We start from the raw sequence: 26,247 nt of genomic DNA on the forward strand, positions 1-26,247 counted from the left end.
CGGCACGTGCCAGAATATTAACATAATTTATGGCTTTTTAATAGGTGATGAGGTGTGAAATCACAGTCCTTTTTTTTTTCTTGCTCCCATTGTGAGCAGGTGTCGGACGAGCTGTCAACACCTGATAAAGATCTTGTTCACACCTCGTGGTTGATTTATCCCCTTCATCCACCTGATCGGCGGTATCCCTTTGCGGTAATTCTGCGAATTCTATGTAACCGCAAACCGTTTAAGAAAGTATACATGTGAAAATGAGGCATTTCAATGGTTCAGAGTACACCCAGCGAGTTCATTTCTGTTCATGAGGCCATACTGAAGCTTGAGACTTTGAGTACAGAAACAGAGGCACCGAGTGTACATAAAAAAAAAAAAAAAAAATTCCAAATAAATTTTTCTTTCCTTGCATCGCGTTGTAATGCATTATGGAAGGTGGACTGACAGATTTGTAATAAAAACGGTCGGTCTTTGTAATTTCACACGCATATTCAGAGTTCTTTTTTTGTTAATCTACCAATTTTTCCCATCGAGATATCTCAATTTTTCTACGGCAAAAAGCAAGAAATTGGCGATAACTCGATTAATTTTATAGATGGATTACTCAGATCAAAATACATGAAAATAACATATGAATCCTAGTAAAAAAATGTTGATTTTTGGGCCAAAACTGGAGTATTTTTAAAATTGATCGAAAGACACTTTTCTTACGTATTTTGACCCCATGAATCCAAATCTGAAAGAAAAATTGATCCATCTCTAAAATTGACCAAGATATCGCCAATTTTCAGCTTTTTGGGGTCAAAAATAAAAAATTGATTTTTTAGTCTATCTCAGAGTAATTTGAGCTCAGGAATCCGAATCCGGAAGAAAAATTGATCTATCTGCAAAAATGACCAAGTTATCCCCATTTTTTCGCGATTTTTAGCATAAAAATGGAGATATCTCGAAGGGAAAAAATCGTAGCTCAATTTGGACAACGGATTCGTGTTCCTGGGGTCAAAATACATAAGAAAAGTGCCATACGATCAATTTGAAAAAATAAAAATTTTTGGCCAAAATTTGAAAGAATCGTAAGGGGTACCCCTTGGAAAAATCTCAAAATTTGGCCAAAAATTTTTATTTTTTAAAATTGATCGTATGGCACTTTTCCTATGTATTTTGACCCCAGGATCACGAATCCGTTGTCCAAATTGAGCTACAATTTTTTCTTTTCGAGATATCCTCAAATTTATGCCAAAAAATGCGAAAAAATGAGGATAACTCGGTCATTTTTGAAGATACATAATTTTTTCTTCCAGATTCGGATTCCTGAGCTCAAATTACATGAAGATAGACTAAAAAATCAATTTTTTATTTTTGACCCCAAAAAGCTGAAAATTGGCGATAACTCGGTCAATTTTGGAGATGGATCAATTTTTCTTTGAGATTCGGATTCCTGAGATCAAAATACGTTAGAAAAGCATATTAAACCCAATTAAAAGAATGATTTATTTTTTGCTCAAAAATCGAATTTTTTTTTGGTTCTTCAAGAGTAATCTGACGTACAATCAGCTGAGGAATCCAAATCTACATGAGTTCAATGTAGAAGACTTGATTCCGTTCAAAGATCTGTTTTAAGCAAATTGTTGATGAATGGTTTTCTGGTTCGGAAGAGCCACGGTTACAAAAATTTTTGGGGTAATCGGATAGCAGTAAGTTGAAACGTATTTTTTTCAAATGGAAGGCCCCATGTATACATCAGAATCATATAGAAGCACTACCAGCTGATGACAGCGTCGTAAAATTATTCGACAGAAATTAAACCGTGAACGTATGAAAACTTCCTCCCATTGTCTGTAGTGAATCACAAATTCTACAGGAAAAATAGTTTAAATTAAAATTCGCCATATACACTATACATGTACTAAAACCGCACCGGTTTGTGACAAACACTTGGCCATTCCATATAGTACCTATACGTATAATGATGTATCATAAAAAATGTTCAGAAAACACGTTATGTAGATAATTATTAACTGTAATAAATTGCACCCGGATTTAATGAAGTGTAACGCACTAATTATCAATATTATTTGGCAAATTGAAATTAAGCGGGCATAATACGGTCGTTCTCTATTGCGTTAATTTGCCTGAAGCATATAAAACTCGCGGTATAAAATTACTTTTATTGTATGCCCACAGTACATCATTGACACTATAAATCTGCATATAAATAACTCTCTGCGTGGAAACATTAAAATTCAAAAGTGACATTGGACACGAAAAATAAGTAATGATTTGCGCCCAGAAATATCGAATTTTTCGCCCAAATAAGCATGAATTGAAATTTTTTCGTTTTACTGATTCAAAATTCTCATATAATCATAATTCATATTATTTGTTTATCTCGAGTAATGATTCAGCCATTTACACGATTTAATAATAACGATAGTAATAATGTAATGTAATGTAATTTATTGAACTGGCAAAGCCCTCTAAAGGCCAAAGGGCAGATACAGTAAAAAATTGAATACAACAAAAATAACAATGATAATAATAAGATCAATGATACTCATAATGCTAGGAAATATTTGTGATTGTTATAGCCTGGAAAATCTCTTTCAATTAAGGTAATGAAATAACACAGCTATAATCCTGCTGCTGCAGTAGCTCCCGCGATTGAACAATATTATATCATAGTGTATAGAGAATCCTAAAGTTTGAAAACGAAAAAATGGAAGAAAAATGAAGAAAGAAAGAAAATAACCTATATAATTAGAGAGTGATATTAGTAATAATTAAAATAGGTGAAAAAGTAGGGTCGATTCCGGCAATCTGTACGATTTGAAAATTGTTTGGTTTACTGGATTTGTGTACCGGTAAAAATTGGACTACAAAAAAGTACGAAAAAATCAAACTTACCGTCAAATTTATCCTACTTTCGCCTCATATAACGCATACGTGGTATTCTGACAACAGGTACATACACAAATATAGCCAATAATATTCGGAACATTATGTATAATCCAAATTATGTATAATAAAAGAAAATGTTATCGTATTCAACCGCTACAGATGTGTACAGTAATTGTAAGTAAATTTTCTTTTTTCCGATCACATTTTTGCCCATTTTGCACGGACTTCCGGATTCGCAAAGTTTTCGTGGTGCCCGTGAGACTTGCGAAACTTAATTTCTAGGTCGAGTGAATCCTTGACTGATCACACTCCGTTGGAAACGGAAAAGAAAGAAGAAAGAGAGTTCGGATTTAAAATCGGGCGGGATGCACGGTGAATATAATACGTGAATTTATTTTATTTAGCTTAGAAAAAGAGATTTCAATTATTCCGACCTATACAGATTTCGTACACAATGACGTGATCCGAGGCACCGACGTGCAGGCAGGTATACCATGTGAAATCCTCTGGGAACGATTCTGCGTTGTGTGGACGGTTCAGTGAACACAACCCCTTAATAGATACGGCCCTGAAGGTCGGTCCCTTGGTGATCGTCAGCAAAATTTCGGATTCCGACCACACACTCCGGCGCAAGTATTGACACTTAACTGAATCTGACGTAATATATCTCGGAAAACCAATAACAACATTTTTTTAAGGGGCTCCTCGAACCTCGCGGGGCTCTGACAATGAAACGCACATCGAATATTGCGTAAGAACCAGAAGGACGTAACGTCCGAAATACATAAAGATGCTGCCAAAAAGACCGTTATCCTCCGGAAAATTGTAAAGTTACATTTTTCTACACTTCGTTAAACATGACTAATCCTACAATTTCCATGTTGATTTTCAGACGAATTGTAAAGTTTTTTTTTTCAAACGGTTACGCCCCGAAATTTTTTCGCCTGACTTGCGCCGTTCTGCTTGTCTGTTGCTGATGTCTTCCAAATTTCGAAATAGTTGATTCAATTTGACTCCGGTTGCAGATTCTTATACGAACGTGGTACACACGTTGCATACTTTCTTAAAATTATGGAGCGTGTCTGGTCCCTGAGGGCGCAGTCAACCTCCGTCTAATGTTCCGAGAAATTGGCTTTTCAAATGCAGAAGAGATTCCGTTTCTGGTGGCACATGCGGTACACGGATTTTCTATACTCCAGATGGTTTTCTTTCGACCACCACCTTCAGTCGCGTGGTAATTTCATCACGTCTCGTACAACGTTCGGTATAATGACATACGAAATACGATCGAATATACGGGATCGATGAAAGTAAACCGATTTTCGTATTATAAAACATCTTTTAAATGGAAGGTTTTTTCTTATTTCAACGTGTACAAGTCAATTATGGAAACGATGAATGTTATATATGTCAAACAATTTGAAGTCGAGAATACGGTTGAACGGAACGGTTTTAACTTTATGAAAGGAACTTATTGTTTTTTTTTTTTATCATTTTCGCGTGATATTATAACGTATAATGTCTTAAATAAAAACCCAGAGGATCGCATAAATACAGACTTATGAAAAAGAGAGCATTCGGTAGCATTTTAATTGCGGTAGATAAGCGGCTTATGTCTCCATGGAATTGGGTATAAGGTTAATAAAACCGACCCTCTTTTTTAAATTAAGAAAGGAAAAAAATGAGAAAAACGTAGAACGACATGCAACGGATTCTCAGCCCACCATGAAATTCATGGGGGTTGAAGTAAAGGGGATGAACTAATTTTTTGAGAATTTTTAAAGCAATTTTCAATCGTGGAGAATTTTTAGGAAAATGGAATTGAAATTTTCAAGACATGCTCTCTTGGTCATGCACCTTGTTCGTACCTAAATGGATACTTTCAGAACAATGAAAAAAAGTAGAAGTTGAAATCACGAATTTTTTGAAATCACCCTCGATTTTGAAAACCCTATAGTTTCCTTCTCTTTTGATATTCCTGTTGAAGGATAAGCATTCGTGTTAGCATTTCCTCCTTTTGAGGGTTGCGCCCTTCTAGTTCCTAATAAAATTATGCATCTCGGAGAAGGTTGTACTATAAATATCGACTAGATTTATGAATATTTTTTGTGCGCGAATTTGTCATGTGTTCATAATCACGCCTGTAGGTAGCAGCACCTGACGCATACGAATGTTTATGGGGGTGGCTGGTTCGGGCGAGCAGGGGATGCGAGATGATGATGGTATGCCTTGTTACCGCGGTGTTCCCGGACCCATAGCACCTCCCTTGGGTAATACCACATACAATTATATCCACAGAAAACATGCATTATGTATACATTTCTGCCCACTGCCCCCGTATATCATGTCGCAGGGTTGGTTAACTCTACAAATGATCATTCCCGCAACACTATCCCATATACCTACCATATTCTGCATCGCAACTCACAAGGTTCTAGCATCCAGACCCACCAATTTCTCCTGCTGGTGCTGCTGTCAATCAAACGAGGTGGTTTATTAGTTTACTTCGTTGCACAATTCGGCAATGAATTCAGGAATCAGGCGCGGTTGATAAATCATTCGAGGTTCCGAATGACGAGGAGTCATAAATTCACGAGGAGTTTCAGATCGGTGTATCAGCTCCCCTCGAAAAAATTTGTAATCGAGATATTCATTATCGAAATTTTCTGATACGAACAACATGATCAAATTATGTAATTCCTAGGCAGACACCAGATAGTAGATATTTTTTGTCCGATATCTCCGGCATGAGGAATCTCGAAAAACCAGATTTCGACCAAGGAATTAAAACATTGAAACAAAACGAGAAACAATGAGGTAAGGAAATAAGTCAGTAAAACATAAGATTGGTGATGACATAGAGCACACTTTATTTCTTAATTATTTATATAATAATCATTTAGCATTGACCGAAATCGTATGTCTTATAAGTTTTTTTTTTCTTTTTTTTTTCTTTCTTTTTATTCAGAGTTTAATAATTATATAGTAGATTAATTTACCAATAAGTACAATTAATCATTATGTATTGTCTTGAAAGTATCACTGTGCTGCATCCTCTGATCATTTTTTTATATTATCCGATTATACAACGACTATATAGGTACATAATAAGAGGGAGAGGGGGATAAAGTATAATAGTAGTGGAAACAAGCGGTTGATCCGGCTGACATTAATTGGCGAGCCCTCAAAATCACCGCTCGGATTTGGTTCGAATTTCAAAATAAAAATTTAATCGGCCTCAGTCAATTTCTTAGTCCTGAATAAATTTTCAATTCCATAAAAATCCATAGACTGGGTTTTTTTTTTTTTCTTTCCAAATTTTCCTTTCTCAAATTACTAAAAAACAACAGAAGCGAATCAGTCCAAAATCTCAACGGTTCTAAGTCGCGAAGATCCTCGTCGATTGAGACTAGAAACGTCAGAATCGGTTGGGTCGTTATCAAGTTATCATCGATCATAAATTTAATCGCACGCATTCGCACGTACACGCAACACACATACAAACGACCAACTGAATTCGGTCGTGGTGATTCTCCAGACCTCAAAACTTGGAGATTTAGTGAAAACTCGACTTTCATTTTTCGGGGTGATTACAACGACTTTGGTTATTGTGTATATAACAGCGGGACAATTGTATAATATTTTTTTTTGTTAGCATTCGACGATAAAACCATGTAAGGTATGGGTATAGGTGGTTTTGTAGAATGAAAATTGGGTATATATAGATATACGTATACATATAAGGTCAAATGTTAAAAATTGGATACCGTTTTTCGTTTCATTTTGGCTCGTGAATTTCAATTAGTATTCGGCGAACCGCGGCGAAAGAAAAACGGGACCAATAAATATGTACTTATATAATTAAATAATATATTCGCTTTGACCATGGATGCCCAGTGCTTTACAACTTATTTACAGAGACCGTACAAACTATCTTTATAAGTTTATTCGGTCTCCAAGCAGTTAGATTATAATTAGATTACAGAACGTTTCGCTAATCAAATACAGTACGGCCGTATCGCATACATAAGTTTTGTTCGAGTATAATTAGCTACCGTTTCAATAATTTGTCGTATCATGTATAATTATTTATCAGTGTCGTCAAAAACCCCTCATTTGGGTATAAAACGTAAGAGCCATCAAAATTCGTAAACGGGATAAAAAAATTTCAAAAAACATCCTCCACTGTATTCCACAGCTTGAAAAAAAATTAGAATTTTTTTATAAGTTTTCCGCAAGCTTGCGAGGGTTTCAATTCTCGCCGTACTTTAGTTAACCAACGAAACGTGCCATAGAACAATATTCAACATTTAACAATAGCCAACATTTATAGAATAAGATACCGATTTAGTATTTTATAATTAATTTCAGTGTATCATTAGTAGTTAATTGTAAGTTTTTTCTTCTTTTTCTTTTTTATTCCTCCTTCGAATTTATTTATTTATTCATTTATTTTTCTTCGATTGCTTCCATTCGCGGCAAACCTGACGGTTGTATTTATACTTTGCTTGGAATTCATTGCTCTATAGGTAGATAGGTAGCTAGGTATGTATTTTTTTTGTTTCGTTTTTTTTTTTTGTTTGTTTTTTAATAAGGTGTATATCATTTATTAATTCTGCAATATCGCAAACGACGTCCGTATAATATTTTTTGTCTAGTTACCACATTTTTCTTCCTGTTCCTCTTTCAGTCACAAATTATTTTAATGCCATTTTATGAACGTGATTAACGCCTTTGTATCTGTACAGATCTGCATACAATTCGTACGCAGTGCAACACAATTAAAAGATTATCAAACTTTGAAAGGAAATTTCATTATCACTTTTACTTTTGTGTATTTTAAGTATTTTTTTTCTTCTATTTTTTGTTTCGTTGCACATTAGTTTTAACTTTATGAGTATACGTGGTACATGAATTCTCATCTGCGATACAAATTATACAGATCTCTGTAAGTTTTTCTCATAAGAATTTTCTTTTGGCTTTTACGTGACTCTTGAATATTAATACGTGACATCGTTATGTGTTCAGATTATAACACGCAGATCAAAGAATAACAATACAATGTCATTATGATAAAAATGATTAATAATTATAACAATAATAAAAATAATATCGATGTGATAATTATAACAGTAATAATCATGATCACAATCATCATTATTCATTTTCCGAAACAGCTTTAAAGATGTTTATTTTTTTCATTTTTTAATCGTTATTCTTTCCTTGTTTGTTCATTATTATAATTTTAGTGCTAACTATATGCAACAATTTGACAGCCGAATTGACCAGTTACAAATGAACGAATTCTGTCTTTTTTTTCTTTTTTTTTTCTTTTTTGATTTTTTTTGTTTAAGTTTACATTTTTTCGATGAAATATAAATACGTGTGAATTCATGGCTTACATGTAAGTATAATGTTATACGGAATCATAATTATATGCGCTTAGCAAGTATACGTGTATAATAACGTTTTCCAAGTATACTGCATCCTCCTAACCGCGTGGCGAACGAATAAATTAAAAAGTACTTTCATTGTTCTGACAGGTGATTCGCACGATGTTGATCGTTTACGTAGCGATTGTATAATTCATTTGTCTGTTAGTTTGTTTTACATTTAATTCAATGTAATGTTAATATTATCATTGATGATGTGGTGTAATATAATATAATTTAATATAAATGTGCTCTCTTCCTACAGCGTAACCGAATACGTCGTTTTAAATGGTTAAAATACAAACTAATAATAGTAAAAGACGCGAGATACTTTCGACGTTGTTTATTCAAGTACATGGTATAATTATTTCTTTCATTTTTTAGTTTTTTTTTTTACCTCTTTATTCCTACCTATGTAAAGAGTCGCGAAATCGGACAGCAGCCTCCCTAATGTCGGAATTGGCGTCTAGGGGATAATTGAATGCAGCTAAATTTATCTGTCCCGGTTTATCCGGTGGAAATTATGTTCCCATCGTCAAAGGCGAAGAGGTTCCGAGTGTTCGGATAATCCTATTAGTACCATTATTATTACTTTTTAAGGGATTTTGGAATTCGATAATTAACTCGCGACAGTATCACGCGCCTGATCGCTATTTTATGTATAACAACGTTAATCTAAATAGATGCGCTGTAACTAATTATAATTTTTCTCTAATACTCAGGAATTATGTTTACACGTTATACGATCCACGACGATTCAGGGAAAAAAGTAATCCGCGTATTGTGTGGCTACCTTGGTAATAAGACTATCCTGATAAATCGTCTGGATTTCAATTAATTAAACTAAACTTCATCTACCTAATTTATTCCTAAATAAAAAATGTCTATAATAATGATAATGGGAATAATTATATTGTAATGTGTAGCTAATGATAAAGAATTAGGACGACTGAAATCGATGCTGCAGTTACCTAATTGAATAATTCATTATTTGCCAATTCGCAGGTTACAAAAATTCATCGCACACTAACCCTTGAAAAGATCTCTGTACATGAAATCGCATAATTTACAATAGATTCTTTACCTAGTGTAATTTTGCAACTCGTTATCTCATTCGAACCAATACAACAGTAACCACGTAATACAGACGTGAAAAAATTTTATAGGGCAATTAAAACCGAATCAGGTTCAAGACTGTTCATTGAAACGTAAAAAAATAAAGCGGTGACAATCATTCGTGATAAGGTATTTCTAATACGAGTATGTGTTGGTTACTTCATATACGCGAGAAATACAGGAGTTTTTCTTTTTCAACATTCATGGAAGGAAGGAGAGCCCATAGATTATATAGTATTCAATTATCAAGTCTGATTGAAATTAGGGATTATGTGGGTTAGGAAAGTGTGAGGTTTCTTCATTTATAGTAGCATTACGTGATCGTAATAACAACAAAAATAATGATAATGACAATGATAGTAATAATGGTAATAATTATGATATTAGTGATATATGTAGATTTAAGTGTATAGAGTCTTCAACGCCAATAAAAGATACTATTATAACATTATGTACATGTAACATGCGGAGAGAAGTTTCTAGCTCGTTTCCTTCATTTTTTTAGTTCGCTTTTTTTACTTTCTTTCTTCATATCATGCGAAATATTTACTCGAGTGTTTCGAAATGTATCCGTTATAACGTAAGTGAATATTCAAGTAAATAGATTATTAATCAATTACTCAATTAATTATCAAATAATCAATCAATTATAGGATAATAGTGTTAACTCGTAGGTATAATTTTGGTGGTAGACATGATGATACGCGGTTTTCCATTTTTTTTTTCTTTTCTTTCCTTTTTCTTTTTCCTTTTTCTTCTTTGAATTAATTTATACTTTATTGTTTTATGGCAATGGCACCACAACTTGGACATAAGTCACAGGGAAATAACCGGTGCGACCATTTACGCTGCCTTCGTACCAATTGTCGTCGATCTTGTTGAGCAAGGTGATCGTGTCATTTTCCTGAAAGACAAGAATTAAAAAAAAATAGAAACAATTGATGACAAAATGTGTACGAAATTTGTTGAATATTTTTCTTTTCCTTTCATATTTTATCAATTGACAACGTACCTTGAATCCTAGTTCTCCAGGATTTTCCGGCTCGAAGTCATAAAGCGCCGTGCAACAAGGCTGCCTATTCATTGGCGTCCTGGCTGGCGACTTACTCGGAGACGGCAGCGGTGATGCTAACATTCATTAATTACGAATTATTAATGCATCCAAAACTATGACAATTAGCTAATGATATAATCGATGCGAAGTGAACGACAATCTGCACGTGAGAATAACAAACAATGCAGCACTAATAATGATATTTTTATCCTAAAGCACTATAAAAATTGCGGCGACTAGTTCAGGGACCTTTCGACTGATTCTGTTTCTTCACTTTTTTACGTTTCTTTTAATCGAAGATTTTGAAACGCCTATTTCTTGGTTGAGCGTATAAGGTCTCTGAATTTATCCATAAAAATACGATAACGCTCTAATTCTACATGTGTGATGTGTATCCATATTAATTATGCATGGGGTCGGTGAAGAGACAGATGTGATTCTCAAAGCACATGCATCGTGACATAATGTAAAAGAAAAGAAAAAAGAGATTTCTTCGATCCCAGGATCGGTTGGATCGTTGCGATTTTAGAAATAGGGGAAAAAATGAAACCCTGAAAAGAATTTATTTTGAGTAAAGAAATGACGACTAGGCGATTAAATTGAATCGAAGAAATTTTACAGCAATTCGTGCAGCTGTAGTCGAATAATGTATTTTTCACACGCAAGGGTGAGCAGCATATCAATGGGTAGCGTGAGCGAACACATAAACCAATTTATCGGGTAGCCAATAAAATTTTGTACGTGCAATATCAAGAGATAAAATATCATTTCAACTAGGATAAAAAAAAAAAGAACATGATTACATCTGTATGTCTGGGGTCTACTTCTGCACATAAACAACGATCATGCCGATGATGGGGCTTAATAGGAGTTTAGGGTACGCGGAGAAAAGGTCAATTGCAGAGTTTCATCCACTTGACCCTTTCTAGTGAGCCGAGAGATAGGGAATGAAATTAATACATGATACTTTAGTGTCTATAGAGAAAGAAAATAGAAGATAAGAGAAATGGATAAAGGCAAAGAGATGAAAGGAAAGAAAAAGGATTGCGATAGACGAGGGAAATGAGATGAGATCTATATAGTGACTTTAAGCAGCCCCATGCAGAAACAATTTACCATTAGCGGACTGTGGCGGTTGTCCAGCTGGAAATAATTCGAGCTGCGAACGCTTTGCGTCCCCATGAACCGGAGATCCGGCCCGACTTGACCCTATACGAAGTGTCGGAAGGACAGATAAATGTGAATACAATATTTGACATGAATATGGATCTACGTATCGTTCATTACAGATTCACAAGGTTAACGCATGACGTGTGAAACGGAAAATAATAAAATCAAGTGAAATTTCAGAAGAACAATAACTTTACGAAACCAGAAAGTGTTCGATAGAGTTTCTGTTTTTTCAACAAGTGACAATATTTCGTTAATTCTGAAAAATTATAACGAATAGGAAAAGAAAATTATTTCATCGTTCTATTGGAATTCTTCAAGTTTTAAGATCTAAAACGACAAGCCCACGACAGACAACGGGTAAAAACGAATAAAGGAAAATAGAGAAACGAGTGTACACCGTTCAACGGCTACGAAGAAATCCGACGACGAGACGAAAAAGAGAGCAGTGCGACGAGAAGCGCCGTATGAGGTCGTCGACGTGACGCGACGTAGACGATAAAAGCGTTAACGGATCGAGGACTACGTGCACTGAATATTCGCCGTAGGTAGAACGCGCAATCGAAAACGGTTAGAATTTTTATAAAGTGCATCCACGGCTCGTTCTTTGAATACCCTGGGAAAGCTTGTTAGTCACAATTATAGAGTTGAAACTTTAAGGTTTTTGAAGAAAAGATCCCTTAGTACCATATAACAAACATAAAGACAGAATTGCGTATGGATAGAAAATATACATAATTATACATAATTTTGTACACATATAATATACACGTATGGAATACCATCAATTTACGCATATGAGAAACACAGCAGGCTTTCATACAACAATTAGGAGCGCGGAGAAAAGTATTCGGCGATAATTATCGCATGAAATATAACAAATTCAAAAGCTGCGACGATATTCGGGATTCTCCCCCAAAATGAAAAAAAAAAATGCAAATAAAATTGACACGAGCTTTTCTCCACGCCCATGGCTAATCATTGTCACGGATAAAAAATTATTACATAAAAAAATGCCGGTAAGAAACGGCTATTCATCGGAGAGACTTTAGGCGACAGAAACACCGTGTGGATAAAGAGACACAAAAGTGAACGATATGTTGGACATCTGATACCGGGCATAGGTCGACAATTAAAATATTAAAATAACAGAAGGTACGTTAAACTAATGCAAGGGAAATTTTCTTACCGTGTAAGGAATAGCTTCCACCATTCAAGTCGGAAATTCCTTCGACGTTGAGATCGGCGAGTGTCTTCGGTACGAATTCCAATTTTGGCCTGTTCGCCGCCTCATCTTTTCTGTAGGTGTACGGTGAACGCAATTAATTTTTTTTTTTTTTTTTTTGTTACGTTTCAGGATTGAGATACAATTTTTTTTTAGCAAACATCAGCTCGGAACTAGAGACGCCAAACAATGACGAGATGATGGAAGCGCTATGTGTATAGAAATACGTACTTGAGGAACAACGTTTCCGTGAGCACCTTCAAAACTTCAGTACACTGCTGATGGTACTCGAGCAAAGCTTCGCTGAAAGTTGCCAACTGCGCGACTTGCTCAACCTGCGTTAAAACAAAATCGAAATTGTTTTTTTTTTTTGTAATTCATCATCCCGAAATCGACGGTCCAGATGAAGGGAAAAACGTTTGATATCCCTGGCGGATGATGATCAGTCGTTAGATTAATAATGTCGCTCATGATACTTCTAATTTACGATAAGTATTGAGGAAAACAAATTATGGGCAATTTCAGAAATTCTCGAAAGAAACGTCGAACGTTAAAAAATCAATTTTTCAAAAGTTGTTCGTTCGAATGAATGTTTTTTTTTTTTTTTTTCCTCATTTTTCGGGTGAATACGGTCAGTTCTGGAAATATTTAACACTCACGTCGTTCTCTAGAAGATTAAACATCCCCATCTGAGCCAGGTGAAGACTTTCCGCGAACTTTTCTTCCGCCTGGCGTATTTCGTCGTCTGAAACGTGAGAACCTGTACGCAAAGGTTGCGCCAAAAGAGTGTTAAGTGTTGTTCTACAAGTTTGCCTACTAACTAATTAGATAACTATATGTAATCTAAATGCTGTATTCTCCAGTTAATGGAGAGTTGTGTTTTAACGGCTACGTAAATTATACTACTCCGTAAACGTGTCATATTACGTTTGGAAATATGAAGATAACTAGATAAAAGCATCCTCACATAATCCTACTCCATCATCAATTACAATTTTCCGTATGATATTCAAATCTAACATATTGGGACTACGAGTATTTCGATCGTCGTGCTTTTACCATGCTCAACGTGAATTGTTACAAGTGTATGTTAGCGTGGAAATTGTAACGAGACAAGAAAAAAAAAATTAAAAAAAAAAAGTTGTGCAGCATACACGTCTGTACCGTGGCAAGTCCACTCCAATTAAGTAAATATTACGTCCAGTAGCTGCTGCACATGTGTTGTACATTTTCAACGAAGGTTGTTTAAAAATAGAGCAAATTGTCTGAAACCTTCTTTCTTTTGAATTACAAGAGATATTAAGGTTGCATTGCAATATTGCTGGCAACTTGCAAGCTCGCAAGAAACGATAATAACGTCATTATGGCATACAACACTCCCGAGCTACTGCATTTCTCTGGTACAGACCACATTCGATATGAGCTTCGAAATATCATATGTCTTGGTATCTCACGATATTTCGACGAAATGACGAGCGCCAAGTTTAAGGTGCATTATATTTATGGGTCTAATCTCGTCTGCGAAAGCTGCTCCCGCGGACGATCAATAATATCAAGTAGAGCAATAAGCTGGCTTTTCACAAAAATGAAAGCAAGATAAAAAAAAAGAATTGAAAAAACATCACCTTAACTTCTAATTTAACAACAAGTTGAAGTTCAACCAAAAACATATCAAGCGATGAGCGAAGAAATGTGTGCTCAAAAACTTTGGTAACCGGGCTGCTAGACGTGAATCTTTTTCCATCGGATGAACTGTACACGTGTAAAGTAGTCGGGAATGATATATTTTTTTTTTTTTTGTTTCCTCAATTCAGTTTTTTTCTTTTTTTTTTTCTCTGACGAGAAAAGTAACGGGCTGAAAGTCACCACCGCCGTATAAAATCCAATATATATAAGTTTGGACCATTACCGAAACTTTGGTCTCGACCTTTTTTCCCATTTCTTTTACTTTTTCACACGCTTTTCATCACGGTATAATTAGCTGTCACAAAAAGGTCAAAGGTAGAGAATAATCGTTTGCCGTCCTTCGATAATTTTATACGACACCCGAAAACTCAGTATACGTTGTGTATATCATACACATACCCGCGTATAGTATATAACATTTTCACGGAAATCTCATTCGAGTTTTTATACGAGAACTTTTATTTCTCTCATAAACTCGATCCGCAATTTTCCTCCAAAAATGACATAGGTATGATTACCTCCAAATTTTTTTTAGATCGATAAACTTTTTTTTGCATTTATATATGTTATCAGAAGGCTTCGGCGCTCGTATATTTATCTGTTATCTTTTTCCTTTGTGCTTTATTCTTTTTGCCTCTACAGTGTTTTTACCCTTAAATGCAGGGCGACAGATTCTAGCACGATTGTAAATTCTTTCTTTTTCTGCTCCATATAGCCGGTATACCAACACGAATACACCAGAATATTGATCTGGCATAAAAAAGTACGCGCATAACTTGCAACATGACCCATGTTTTAGGTCCGATTATTATATCTTTCAACAACAATTAAATGTGCAACCTTTAATTTCAGATTGTAACTCGCATAATTTCATTCATGTACAAATTACGGCTTTGTCAGATTTAAAAGTGTCCCTGTAACGGAAAAATATCGCTTTACACGCACAAAAAACTACAAAGTTGCAAAAGCAATTATGCCTATTATACACGCAGATGTGATGTAAAAGGGGAAAAAAGCTGTTCAAAACTACGCCGTTTTCTACAAAAAAAAAAAAAAGTACGCAGAGCGATTCCTCGTATTCCGTTGCAGTGATAAATTTAATTTTCCTTCGCCCCGTTTGAATCCACGTACCGACAGAAGTTGATGCGGGACCTGATCGAGCCGGACTTCCGAAATGAGGACTAGCAGCCCTTTTTCCAGCAGCTAATTTTGGTATTCAATTTGCACTTTTAGTTCATTGATACGAAATTGAATAATTATATATCTCATACGAATTTAAATGCCGATATTTAAATCTCCTTTGAAGATTATTCATTTGCAACTAACTCTCATTTCGTTGTGCAGAATAATCGTACAAAATAATCAGTCGTATTTTATCAAAGAGGATGTGAAATTTACATGCACTGGCAAGATACTGCAATCATCATGCACGTGCAGAAAAAAAAAGGTCAGTGAGTATGACGTGTATAGTAAAAAAAAAGTTTCAGAAGAAAACGGGCCAAAATTCCTTTCAAACATGTAACTGGCGAGTCGAGTGTTCGCATTTCAGCAGACATTTCAACAAATCAATCTATAAAGCAGTCATTATTGATAGAGTAAATGACAGTGCGCTTATGATTACTAGTTATAGGCACAATCTTTGGAACTAATTCAATCTAATACGGTAACGTTCGTTTTTGAGAATATTTTGGAACCACATGTAGCGGTTGCATCTGTTCTCGAGAAAGTCTATATTCTGGGGCGTTTACAATGGTGGGATTGTATCATAGTTATGAAGAATGCAATATTAATATCTGACGCGAATATGAGAGAAAATTTTTTATCGACGAATACCTCATTTTATCGGAGATTCTTGGCGGTTTATTCAAATAGATATTTAATTTAGTGTATCGGAATTTTACCTTTTGCTTGCCGCCTTCGTTTGCAATCAAAGTCCAGTCTTCGTCCCTGAAGTTTCTTTCGATGGTGCTGAAACACAAGGAATAGCATTTCCGAATCTTGTACGTACGTATCGATATTCTAGCGTACATGTATCTATTCTAGAAAGACGCTCCTAGCGTTGAGAAGTTTTTTAATATATATTCTTCTCACCATTACTTCCTTAAGGTCCTTCGTCTGCAGGTGGTGCAGTGGTTCGAGGAAGTTTTGTTTAATGTTGTCGTCCAGAGAATACTTTACGTCGGCCATCTGCTTCATCGCATCACCCATTTCGATTAGAGCCAAACCTGAGGTTACAGGATCGTAAAGAAAAAACCAAATGGGTTAGCTAAACAAAAAATTGCACATCATTTCACCGCTTATGTCACGATAAAACTCACCGAAAATACTATCTTCTCCCATTTTTTTACCATACAGTTGCATGCAGTCCCCGAGGACACCTTCGGGCTGAGGATAGGTCGAGGCTTTCGCCTGCCCGCTAAGTTTGCTGATGCCTTTTACAGCAGCCATCTTCGCCCTGGCCGTTGGATTGGGTTGTAAAAATTCTTTGGTCTTCAATTGAAGTTCCTCTACCAATTCAACGGTGACGTCCGTTTTCTGTTAACACGAAAATGAGGCTTGTAGCATATGCGAACCTCATATTTCGCTTTTTTCTCTTCTCATTGTCTATTTCGCGGTTTTCAGCCCCGGAATCGCTAACCGCGGACCAGATGAGGAGCTAATTACCGAGCTTATGGTAAAGGATGTAGGAAATTTCATCACCGCAAGGTTTCTGAACAATCTCATTATTATACCGAAGGTGTATAGCACAAGAAATTGAAGACCTCGTTACATAATTAATTTGCGAGCAGGTAGAATGGAGTTTTCTTCTCCTGTAATTTTTCAGATTAGCGCCCAAATTACCGGATAATGATGCCTGAAGATGTATCGATCGTTAGAATTACACTGTGACTTTAATCGGCTACACCGTTTATCGTCAGAGATTATCCCTCGGGGCGGTAATACCGCGTACAGGTATACAGCTATAAAAAACACCAGCGAATTTTTATGTACATGCAGGAAGGTGATTTTATATTTATTGCAAACAAAACCGAATATCGCCGAATCGCTTTTTTCACGACTCGATGCGACAGGGGATAATCTTTCGTTATACGGGCGTCACAAATGAGAAGAATATAAAGTGCGTGATCTTTTTTTTTTGCACGGGATCTTAAATCATTTCGCATCAAATTTTTTTAAAAAGAGGCATTCCACCCCCAGTAATGTATGCGTGATGTATATAGGTACAGTATATCAGTTACTATACGCCGCTTATATAAATACCAACCCTTTCCATGTCGACGAAGTCAACGTCAAGTTTGGTACCCTCGGCGCCACCCATTTTTTCCGTCATGTACTGCAAATGAGAAGAAAAAAAGTTTTAAAAGAGAAAATATCAAGAACATCGAACCAACCGGATCATTATTACATACAGAGCCCTGAGCACAAATAAGTATACAGCAATAAATATATTCGCTGCCTCATCGCCGTCGATATTATTTCAACGTTAACAATGCCTATATGTAGACATAAATCCCGTATAGGTAAACGAAAAGAGAAGAGGAAAAATAATACAGAGCTTACATGCGTCTTCATTTAGTTATTTTAGCTTTCGGTTTGAACTAAGCACCCTATCAAATAAGCTGGAGGATCTTCATGTGAATTCGTCTTTGTTATACACGTATTAAATTCTACCTAAAGGAAACACCCACTCGTATGGTACGTATGTATGGACATTGTGGAGCGACGCGTATGTATAATACAGGGCGAAATGGCGATGTGAAGAGGAAGACTTAAAAAAGACGTTATACGATTGATCTGTAGGTATATTAAATCCAATTTTATCATACACACGCCAAGTACTCGCGTACGAAGAAAATTTTCTTCGAGAATCACATAATCCGTGCATGCAAATATGCACGTTAAATATGCGTAGGTACATACAACATGTATTATCGGGGATGTACAGTTGAAAAAAGTATAAGATAGGAATAATGTAATGTTTCATCTTCGAGGGGTGAACTCACTTTACTTTTCATAAATCCCTTTTATTTGAATATTATTCGGAATAGAATTTAAAATATTTGAAAACGGAAATTCAGAAAATTATACTCTCCAGAAAATATTGGAAGGCTTATCAAAAATGAGAGAAATAAAATCGAAGCGAATAACGAGCGTTCGATCCGAATAATCGATAATCTGTGGACTATTATTATAGGTATCACATCGCTATTCAGTTGTATTCTCGTGTAGGTTGAATAAAGCCACGTTGAAAACACCCTCGCGGACAACGGTAAACCTTTTCCCTTCTATATTACATGCCCAACTGTTATATAGTGGACCCATAATGTTATATCACGGGGTTTAAATTGACTCGCTGTTCCAAATCTCCGGAGGAATTCACGATCACTTTTCTCATCATCTGGATCGACGTGTACGGAGAATCCGTTGAAATATATGCGCTCCAATCTCAACAGATACTATTTTCGCTTAGAAATAAAAATTTCGCGTTGTAGAAATAAAGGGGGAAATCGAAAGCACATTGATTCAGTTTTTCCGCTTATAAATGAAGAAAAAAAAAAATCGATTCGAACGAACTTCGTTTCCGTGTGTTCGATTGCCGACATGTTCTCATAACTCACATCAGGCCGAAATAATGAAAAAAAAATCACATATTTTTTCAAAGAGTCAAAATGATGTAGCATAACAGAAATTGGGGCTGATGTAGAGAAAAGAACGTTGTAAACGCGTTGTATAAAAGCTTAAAGTACCCACCCGTGGGTGGTTGACAAAAAGAGAAAAATGGAAAAAGCCGAAAAGCGAAGTAAAGAAGAGAATGTGAAAAAAAAGATAAAAATTCTTTCAGAAGAAAAAAGAAGGAAGATAAAAAAAAAAATAGCAAAAATCTCTCGTAGGAAGAAATAAAGGAGGCATAAACGAGCGCTAGCGAGCACCGCGGATCAATATCTGTTTCGCTTGGATTTCTAATAACGTAACATTATAAGGCGGCTTTTAGGATGTTTGAAATGCTGCCAAAAGTCGACATTACAGGTATAGCTATGCATGTTATCGTACACGCATTCTATCAGTCGGTTTGATACATTTCGATGTTAACAATTCACAGCCAAATAGCGCGCTGGCCCACGGGATCCTTTCTCTATTCTTCAGTACGCGCTACGAGCCAAATAGTAACGAATTTACCCGCATAGCGTTATGTCCTGCGGGCGTAAGTTTTTCTAACAGTGCGGGTGGGAATAAGCCTCGAATCCCCCGAGAATCGAGAAGTCGCTCCTGCAGGCAACGGGAAATTATGTAGCAGACTCCGAGGACGGTGCAACGAAAATGGGGGACATAAAATAAAAATAATCAAGTTTTTAAATACATGGAATATACATAAGAGTCGTTAGCATACGACAATGAGCTTATGTAAGCTCAGAACTGAAAAGTGTAATACTATGGAGGAAGAAAAAAAAAAGTTGAATTAAATTAATTAGACGGAAGTTTCCTCTTTCGACTTTACATCGTACTAGCCGATGTGTAACTCGTAGTTTTACGGGTAATTACGGGTACAAACTTTACTTCTTTTCTTTTTTATTGAATTAAAAAAAAATTCAAAAGGTACATCACCGACAATTGTTGAAACGTAATAACAGATTATGTGAACATGTGTACATGCGAATGAAATTGCACGTATAACGCTCATGGAAATTATGCTAACAAACATTTGGGAAGGTAATAATTAGAGTGCTTTGTATTCAAAGCTTACGTTTTCTCTTCTATATTCCATAGCGATACTAAAAATAAGGTCGGATAATTAAGATGCTAAAATAATAATTTACGGCTGGATTGCAATCGCTGCATTATCGAATCGAGGTATTTTCGGAAACCAAGATATACACAAAGGAAACGAATTTGAAACATACCAGTCATATATTTTCCGCAGCACGATACGTGTCGCTTTTAATTCAATTATAATTCACGATGACATAACTGAAATTTTCAACTGACAAGGTGCCTTTATTAATAAATTTTCTTCCCTCCACTGCAATCGATTAACGTTATATACATGTAGATATACGTGTAGATATTTAATTATAATTCGGATCACATGTACCGTTTGATCAAGTGTCTGCAGAGGGTCGTAAAATATCCTGGTAAATTTTTTCAACTATCATACAGATAAAATAAAGTCTTTTTTTCCACAGAATCTATAGATCGTGTTCGACCTAAAGTGAATAAGGTATGGGCTTTAACAGTGCCCACGTATGGATAAAGACGTGTCACGAATTTGATCGATATGTGGAATTAGATTTCGAAAAATCGAGAGAAAGGTCAGAGGTAAAAAAAGCTGAAATCTTTCTACGCCAGTCCGAAAAATTAAAGGATGTTTCACAATTAGTCACGTACTATACTTACACAAAAACGACACCTCGTATCGAAGTACGTACTTTGCATGCAGGATAGGTACATACGTGGATTGAAAATTAAAACCCTCATGCAAATTCAGCAGATTTAAAAAAAAAACCGATCCTTTTTTTTTCTTTTCTTTTCATCTTCTCATCGTTCAGGCTCCGATTTCGCTCGGGGTAGGAAATTGACGAGGGAAATTCTCAGGTACGTATGCGTAACACATGTCAGCGAGATCAGAAGGAAATTCTGAGGGTGGGAAGAGGAGTACATGATACACTGTGAAAGGAAAAAAGGTCGAGTTAGGGGAAGAGGGCGAGAAAAGGATATCGAAAGCTAAAAGATAATCATTATACGGGTCTCCGTATCCCATCGCATTTAGAGGTAGCACCTTTACCGGCTATACCGATTATTATATACCTATATCGCGTACATATTATATGTTGCAACGTCGTTCCCTTATACTAGGAGGGAGCAATTTAGTCCCAGTCTCGAGTCCCGTTCCCGTTCCCGTTTCCAGCTCCCGCAGCCCTGACCTATATTACATCACCGAATGACCCAGATACCGGATTTTCTCAGCGTATAACGTTGCCTAGGTAAAGGTCACTCCAGACTCCAGAGTAAATTTGACCTAAATTCTGGAGTTATCCTCTTGGATTTTCACCAACGTGACACGCGTGCTAATTTGAAATTTTCAATTATCACCACCTGCATGTTTTTCGGAGTCTGGGTAATGGGGATAAAAACGACGCAGAACGTCACGTTTTACAAATGACGAGGTATGTACGTGAATTGGAAAACAACGAATTTGTTGAAAAATACAACGCTCGGATGGCGTCGGTCTCCTACTCGGAAATTTCAAGCTCTCTCCCCCAATTTTATCATTGTTCTGAATCATGTGTATCGCCCGAAGGAGTCAGAGGGATGGATCGGGAATATTTGCCAAGAATGAGAAATGCGGGCAAAACCGACGCCGAGAATGTAGGGCGATAATCTTGTCGATATTAATCTTTTGTATAGTAATTCTTACGCAATCTTCGTGAGAATAGAAAATTTCTGTATACCGCAGAGTGGTCGTGCCTAAATTATTTTTCTCCTGCAAAACAGGCGAGAGAAAAATGATAGCGTTGTGAAAAATTTCATCTGTAATAAAAAAAACGAATTTGCGATACGGTTAATCAGCGCGTTCCAATTTTGAGGTAAAAAAATTACGTGTAAATCAGCACAAAGTTTCCCAATAAATTTTCTCCTTGATTTGAAGATATCTTCGTTTGCGTTACTAATCTTTCTTGTGTATTCGGTTCATGTTTCAAAACGACTTTTTCATTCATAAACGTAATATGGATATCTCCATGCTTTTTACTCCCTGGGTTACGATGACATGAGAAAATGTGTCTGAACGTATTTTACGCCATTATAATAAAAAAGTTTAAGTAGGCGGCTACAAAACTTTGTTACGTATTGCAGCTGCTTTTGTGAACATTAACTGTAATAAGCGTCAACATTTTCTCAATTTATAGCGTCGTACGTCGTACGTACAATCAGACGTTTGGGCAGCGACTCTGTAACGGTCTGATTATAAGTGAGAGAATTTTTAAAACAGATGTGGAAGAGAAGGATATTAATCACAAAAGAATTTATTCGTTAATTGTATCATTCTAGGTTCAAAAATTTTTCAGCGTCTGTGAAATATTCTGTGACGAGGAAAATAACGATTGTTCTTCATCTCCGTTTTTGATCGGATACAAATGTCCTTTTTTTTGTTGGTTTTTTTACGATCGTCCTTACTGTAAAAAGCTCTTCTCCATTTATTTTTTTTTGTATCATTTTTTTTTTTGAATCGTTCATTAATCGCGAGTTTTCGAAGCTTCGAAGATATCGAAGGAATGTTTTTTCCAAACAATGCTTCAATATAAAAAAGCGCAATAAGTGCTTTTCAGAAAAGGGACTATCGTAGAACGAGAATTACGAAGGGAAAAAACTCATGGGACGAGTCAGCGTGCAGAAATCCTACGTACATGTTTCCGTATCTTTCAAAAACCGCGTGTCTTGGGAATCCGGAATTCAGAGCGATGGAAGGTGGAATTGGGTATTGTGATCGTCATGATAGCGATCTATATCAATGTTTATTTTATGACATGCTGTTCCAACAGCTGTGTAATATGACCAATATCAGCTGCTCGGAACCTTCGTGTTCTTCGTAAAAGTCAATTAAAGATAAACCGGCTTACACAGAGAACGATATCATGCAGGAATAATTCATTTCGACCGAAATATTAAATAGACCGGGAATATTGACGATCGATTCCCAGGTACTGACAATGGAACTATATAACGCCGTCTATTTATGGACGTGGGACAGTTTCGTGTGGAGTCGTCCACACCTCGCTCCTACTTTCATCTTTGAAATAAATTCGAACAATCATACGCTAGGATCAGAAAATAAATAATTAATAACGTGCTCACATTTATATCGCTGAAAACTCACCTGATTCGCCTTGTTGATTTGTTTCTTGAGCCCAGCGAACGCCATGATTGTGCCGTGGCTTTGCCAACTCTTCTAATTATTCAAGTAATCCTGAAACAAAAATATTTTTTACTACTCGATTATTGCAATTCCCTACAAGGGCTTCGATTCACTAATAAAATGTGAAAAAAATGAATGATCTAAAGTTCGCAGGTTCCAATGCGGAGGAGCTTGAAAATTGCGACGATACGTAAAAAAAAAAAATAAAATCAAAAAGAGAAGAACAATAATGAAATCCCAAGACACTCGTTCGCTGAAAATAATATTATACACGTTTTCTCGTTCACTTCGTTCACGTTTGCCTTTTCGATGCTCTGATCGCAGAGGAACGCAAAAGGGGTGAAAAAAAGAGATACGACTCGATCTCATAATTTCATTATTGGCTGTTGAATTTTTTCCGAAAAGATTTGGCCGATACTATGATAGGTGAAAAAGAGATCTTGTCGCTTTTTCCAGCTTTGAAAGTTCCGACTTGGAGGGTCGGAGTTGTATTCGAGCAATGAATTAAAATAAATCTTTATCATATTATATCGTAGGATATAAATAGCCACTGTCGAGTGTCTGACGGATTGAATGATGTTCGGCTGACATCATCCGAGCAGGCAGCCAGAGATGTTCAGACTCGATCCATACCAATTTCGTTGATAGTAAAAAGCATCTATTATTCCATTACACGTATATGCGGGGTATAGAATGGATGATATAACTATACCTATAGGTACACACGAAGAGTGAAAGAATTACGCCATTAAAGGGTTCAACTAAGCACGTATGACGTCGCGTGGTATAAGCACTGCATGCATGAGAGTGTAATTACAAATGAAAAATTATTTGAAATCGTGTTTTAAAACGAACGATTTCAAGTCCAAGTTTACGCGAAGCTCGTCAATGAAAGTGACTTATAGCTATACTGATACATCATGCTTCTACGCAAGTCTAGTTGATTGAACAGCAGTATATAGAAATGTGTATACACATATCGACGACAGGAATTATTGAGGTGAATAAAAAAAAAAGCATGAAATTTTTCTTTCCACTTTTTAATTCAATTTTTAATTTTCATTTACCTGTGCGAATCCGTTTTATATGTGCGGAGAAATGAAGTAGGGTGAGGGTAGGTGTAAACACGTTTGTTTCCCTATTTTTGCAGTTATTTTTTTAATGGTAATTTTAATGTACACGTAGATTTCTCGCACTATCTCCGATTATTGTGGAAAAAAAACTTTATGCGGAGTTAACCGCGGAAGAAATGGACTGTGCCGCGTGGATTTAAGCACTGCAAGGGTCTTTTCGACACTGCGCCTTCGCAAGGGTAGTTTTAACGGAGGATCGATACCACGACGGCCCTCTCGCAACCCCCATGCGCCAACCCTCTAGACGAACTACGCGGTGACTCCGAAAAACGAATCGCGTACGTTTTATTAGACTACTGCTGCAGCTGGGAGTTTGAATTGACGCTCTTTCGGTAGGTTTTATCGGAGAGTTCTCGCTGACAAACGATAAAGAAGCCAACGCTAAGTACGCCCCCTAATGAGTCTGCTTCCGTTTTGGAATAAGACACCCCCGCAAGTTTTGAATATCATTCAATCGTCACGATAATGCCCTTTATTTTTATTACATAGATTATTTATCTTGAATTGATATTTCAGTCTGTTCAGTTTGGACTGACGCATTGGTGCCATTCAAAAAAAGCGAGACCCAGTCAGTTGGTCGAAAAATTCACTCTCCTTCGTAGTTACATCCTTCTTTTTTCCGTTGAGTTAAAAACAAGTCTGAACGAAAAGAGAGACATTGATAAAATAATATGTGTACCACGTATACTTTGAAATTTTCATGAGATTCAGTTCCTCGGATGGGAAAACTTTCAAAAATATTGTGTTAAACTGGCAAGTAGAATTTTAGTCGTTAGAAAATTTACCCAGTAAAACACCAAACCATTTCGGAAAATTATTATGATACGTGGCGTATATCACGATAGGTTGCAAGGGATAACCACGTGCAGACTGATGTGGGGGGAAGTTCTTAATTTTTTGTTGCCCTCCGTGATCTTTTTAAGTCTGAAGTACTGTGGGTATGGTCACAATTGAAGACGCCGGCGACGAAAACGATTCAATTCTCTCAATGACTTTGCCAAGCATCCCTAGTTTTTTTACTTCACTTAAATTCTGCGATTCATAACTGGTTGTTTTATGAATGGTTAATGTTGTCTATCAACGTTTTGATAGATATTTTATGCTGATAAATTATCTGAGAAACTTATCGTCGATTCTATTTTTGCAAAGTATTTGTGAATTACAGATCGTCAAGATGCAGTAGCCAATGAGGAGAGTGTATAGGGGTAGCACGTTGTTTGACCGCTAGAAATTCTATATCTTGAAATCAAACATTTTTTATGACAGAGCTTGATTTGACGAAACAGAGACAACGAGTTTCAATGAACGTTAGTCTCAAGATACTTAGTAAGAATTACAATTTCCTTGAGGATATTTTTTTGGTTCAGTAGGAATGTTTGAACTGTTTGATGACGTCTGGTAGATCTGATTATTTTACACAAAATTATTTTCCCACATCGGTAATGTCTACTGAAGATTAAGCGAACAGTTTTATGTCAATTTTTATTTAACTTACCCTATAATTTATCCGTAATTTCGGATCCTGTTTCAATTTTACTTTCTAACCCCCCACACAGTTTTGACACACAAGAAACAGCTGTTCATTAGTACACTGACATGATGATAGGAGGCTGATTCTTCTTAAATTC

At 36.1% G+C, this 26,247-nt stretch overlaps 1 protein-coding gene across 7 annotated transcripts; it reads right to left on the minus strand.

Annotated features, from left to right (window-relative positions):
- Positions 1-5,738: 5,738 nt before the first annotated feature.
- Positions 5,739-26,239, minus strand: LOC105689011 (endophilin-A). Of its 7 annotated transcripts, none has more exons than XM_048648986.1 (13): positions 26,115-26,239; positions 23,448-23,537; positions 17,841-17,909; positions 16,894-17,110; positions 16,667-16,800; positions 16,477-16,543; positions 15,707-15,778; positions 13,549-13,634; positions 13,121-13,224; positions 12,854-12,963; positions 11,611-11,703; positions 10,453-10,568; positions 5,739-10,344 (listed from the first exon to the last, which is right to left on the minus strand). In XM_048648986.1, exons 2-13 carry the CDS (start codon positions 23,490-23,492, stop codon positions 10,225-10,227), a joined length of 1,233 nt encoding a protein of 410 aa, XP_048504943.1. In that variant the 5' UTR covers positions 23,493-23,537; positions 26,115-26,239; the 3' UTR covers positions 5,739-10,224. The 7 variants fall into 7 exon arrangements, with proteins under 7 accessions (XP_048504943.1, XP_048504940.1, XP_048504941.1 ...); XM_048648983.1 differs by having other exon boundaries at positions 13,549-13,649; XM_048648984.1 differs by lacking the exon at positions 26,115-26,239 and adding an exon at positions 24,554-25,025 and having other exon boundaries at positions 13,549-13,649.
- Between the last annotated feature and the right edge of the window lie 8 nt (positions 26,240-26,247).

Source organism: Athalia rosae, chromosome 1 (genome assembly GCF_917208135.1).
Source record: "Athalia rosae chromosome 1, iyAthRosa1.1, whole genome shotgun sequence".
Lineage (NCBI taxonomy): Eukaryota > Metazoa > Arthropoda > Insecta > Hymenoptera > Athaliidae > Athalia > Athalia rosae.

Excerpts from the sequence above, each read along its gene's own strand:
- LOC105689011 (XM_048648983.1), bottom strand. The coding sequence starts at position 23,492 with ATGGCGTTCGCTGGGCTCAAGAAACAAATCAACAAGGCGAATCAG. Across the intron at positions 11,704-12,853 it reads TGGAAGCTATTCCTTACACG|GGTCAAGTCGGGCCGGATCT; the intron begins GTAAGAAAATTT and ends CACTTCGTATAG. Across the intron at positions 10,569-11,610 it reads ACCGCCACAGTCCGCTAATG|CATCACCGCTGCCGTCTCCG; the intron begins GTAAATTGTTTC and ends AATGAATGTTAG.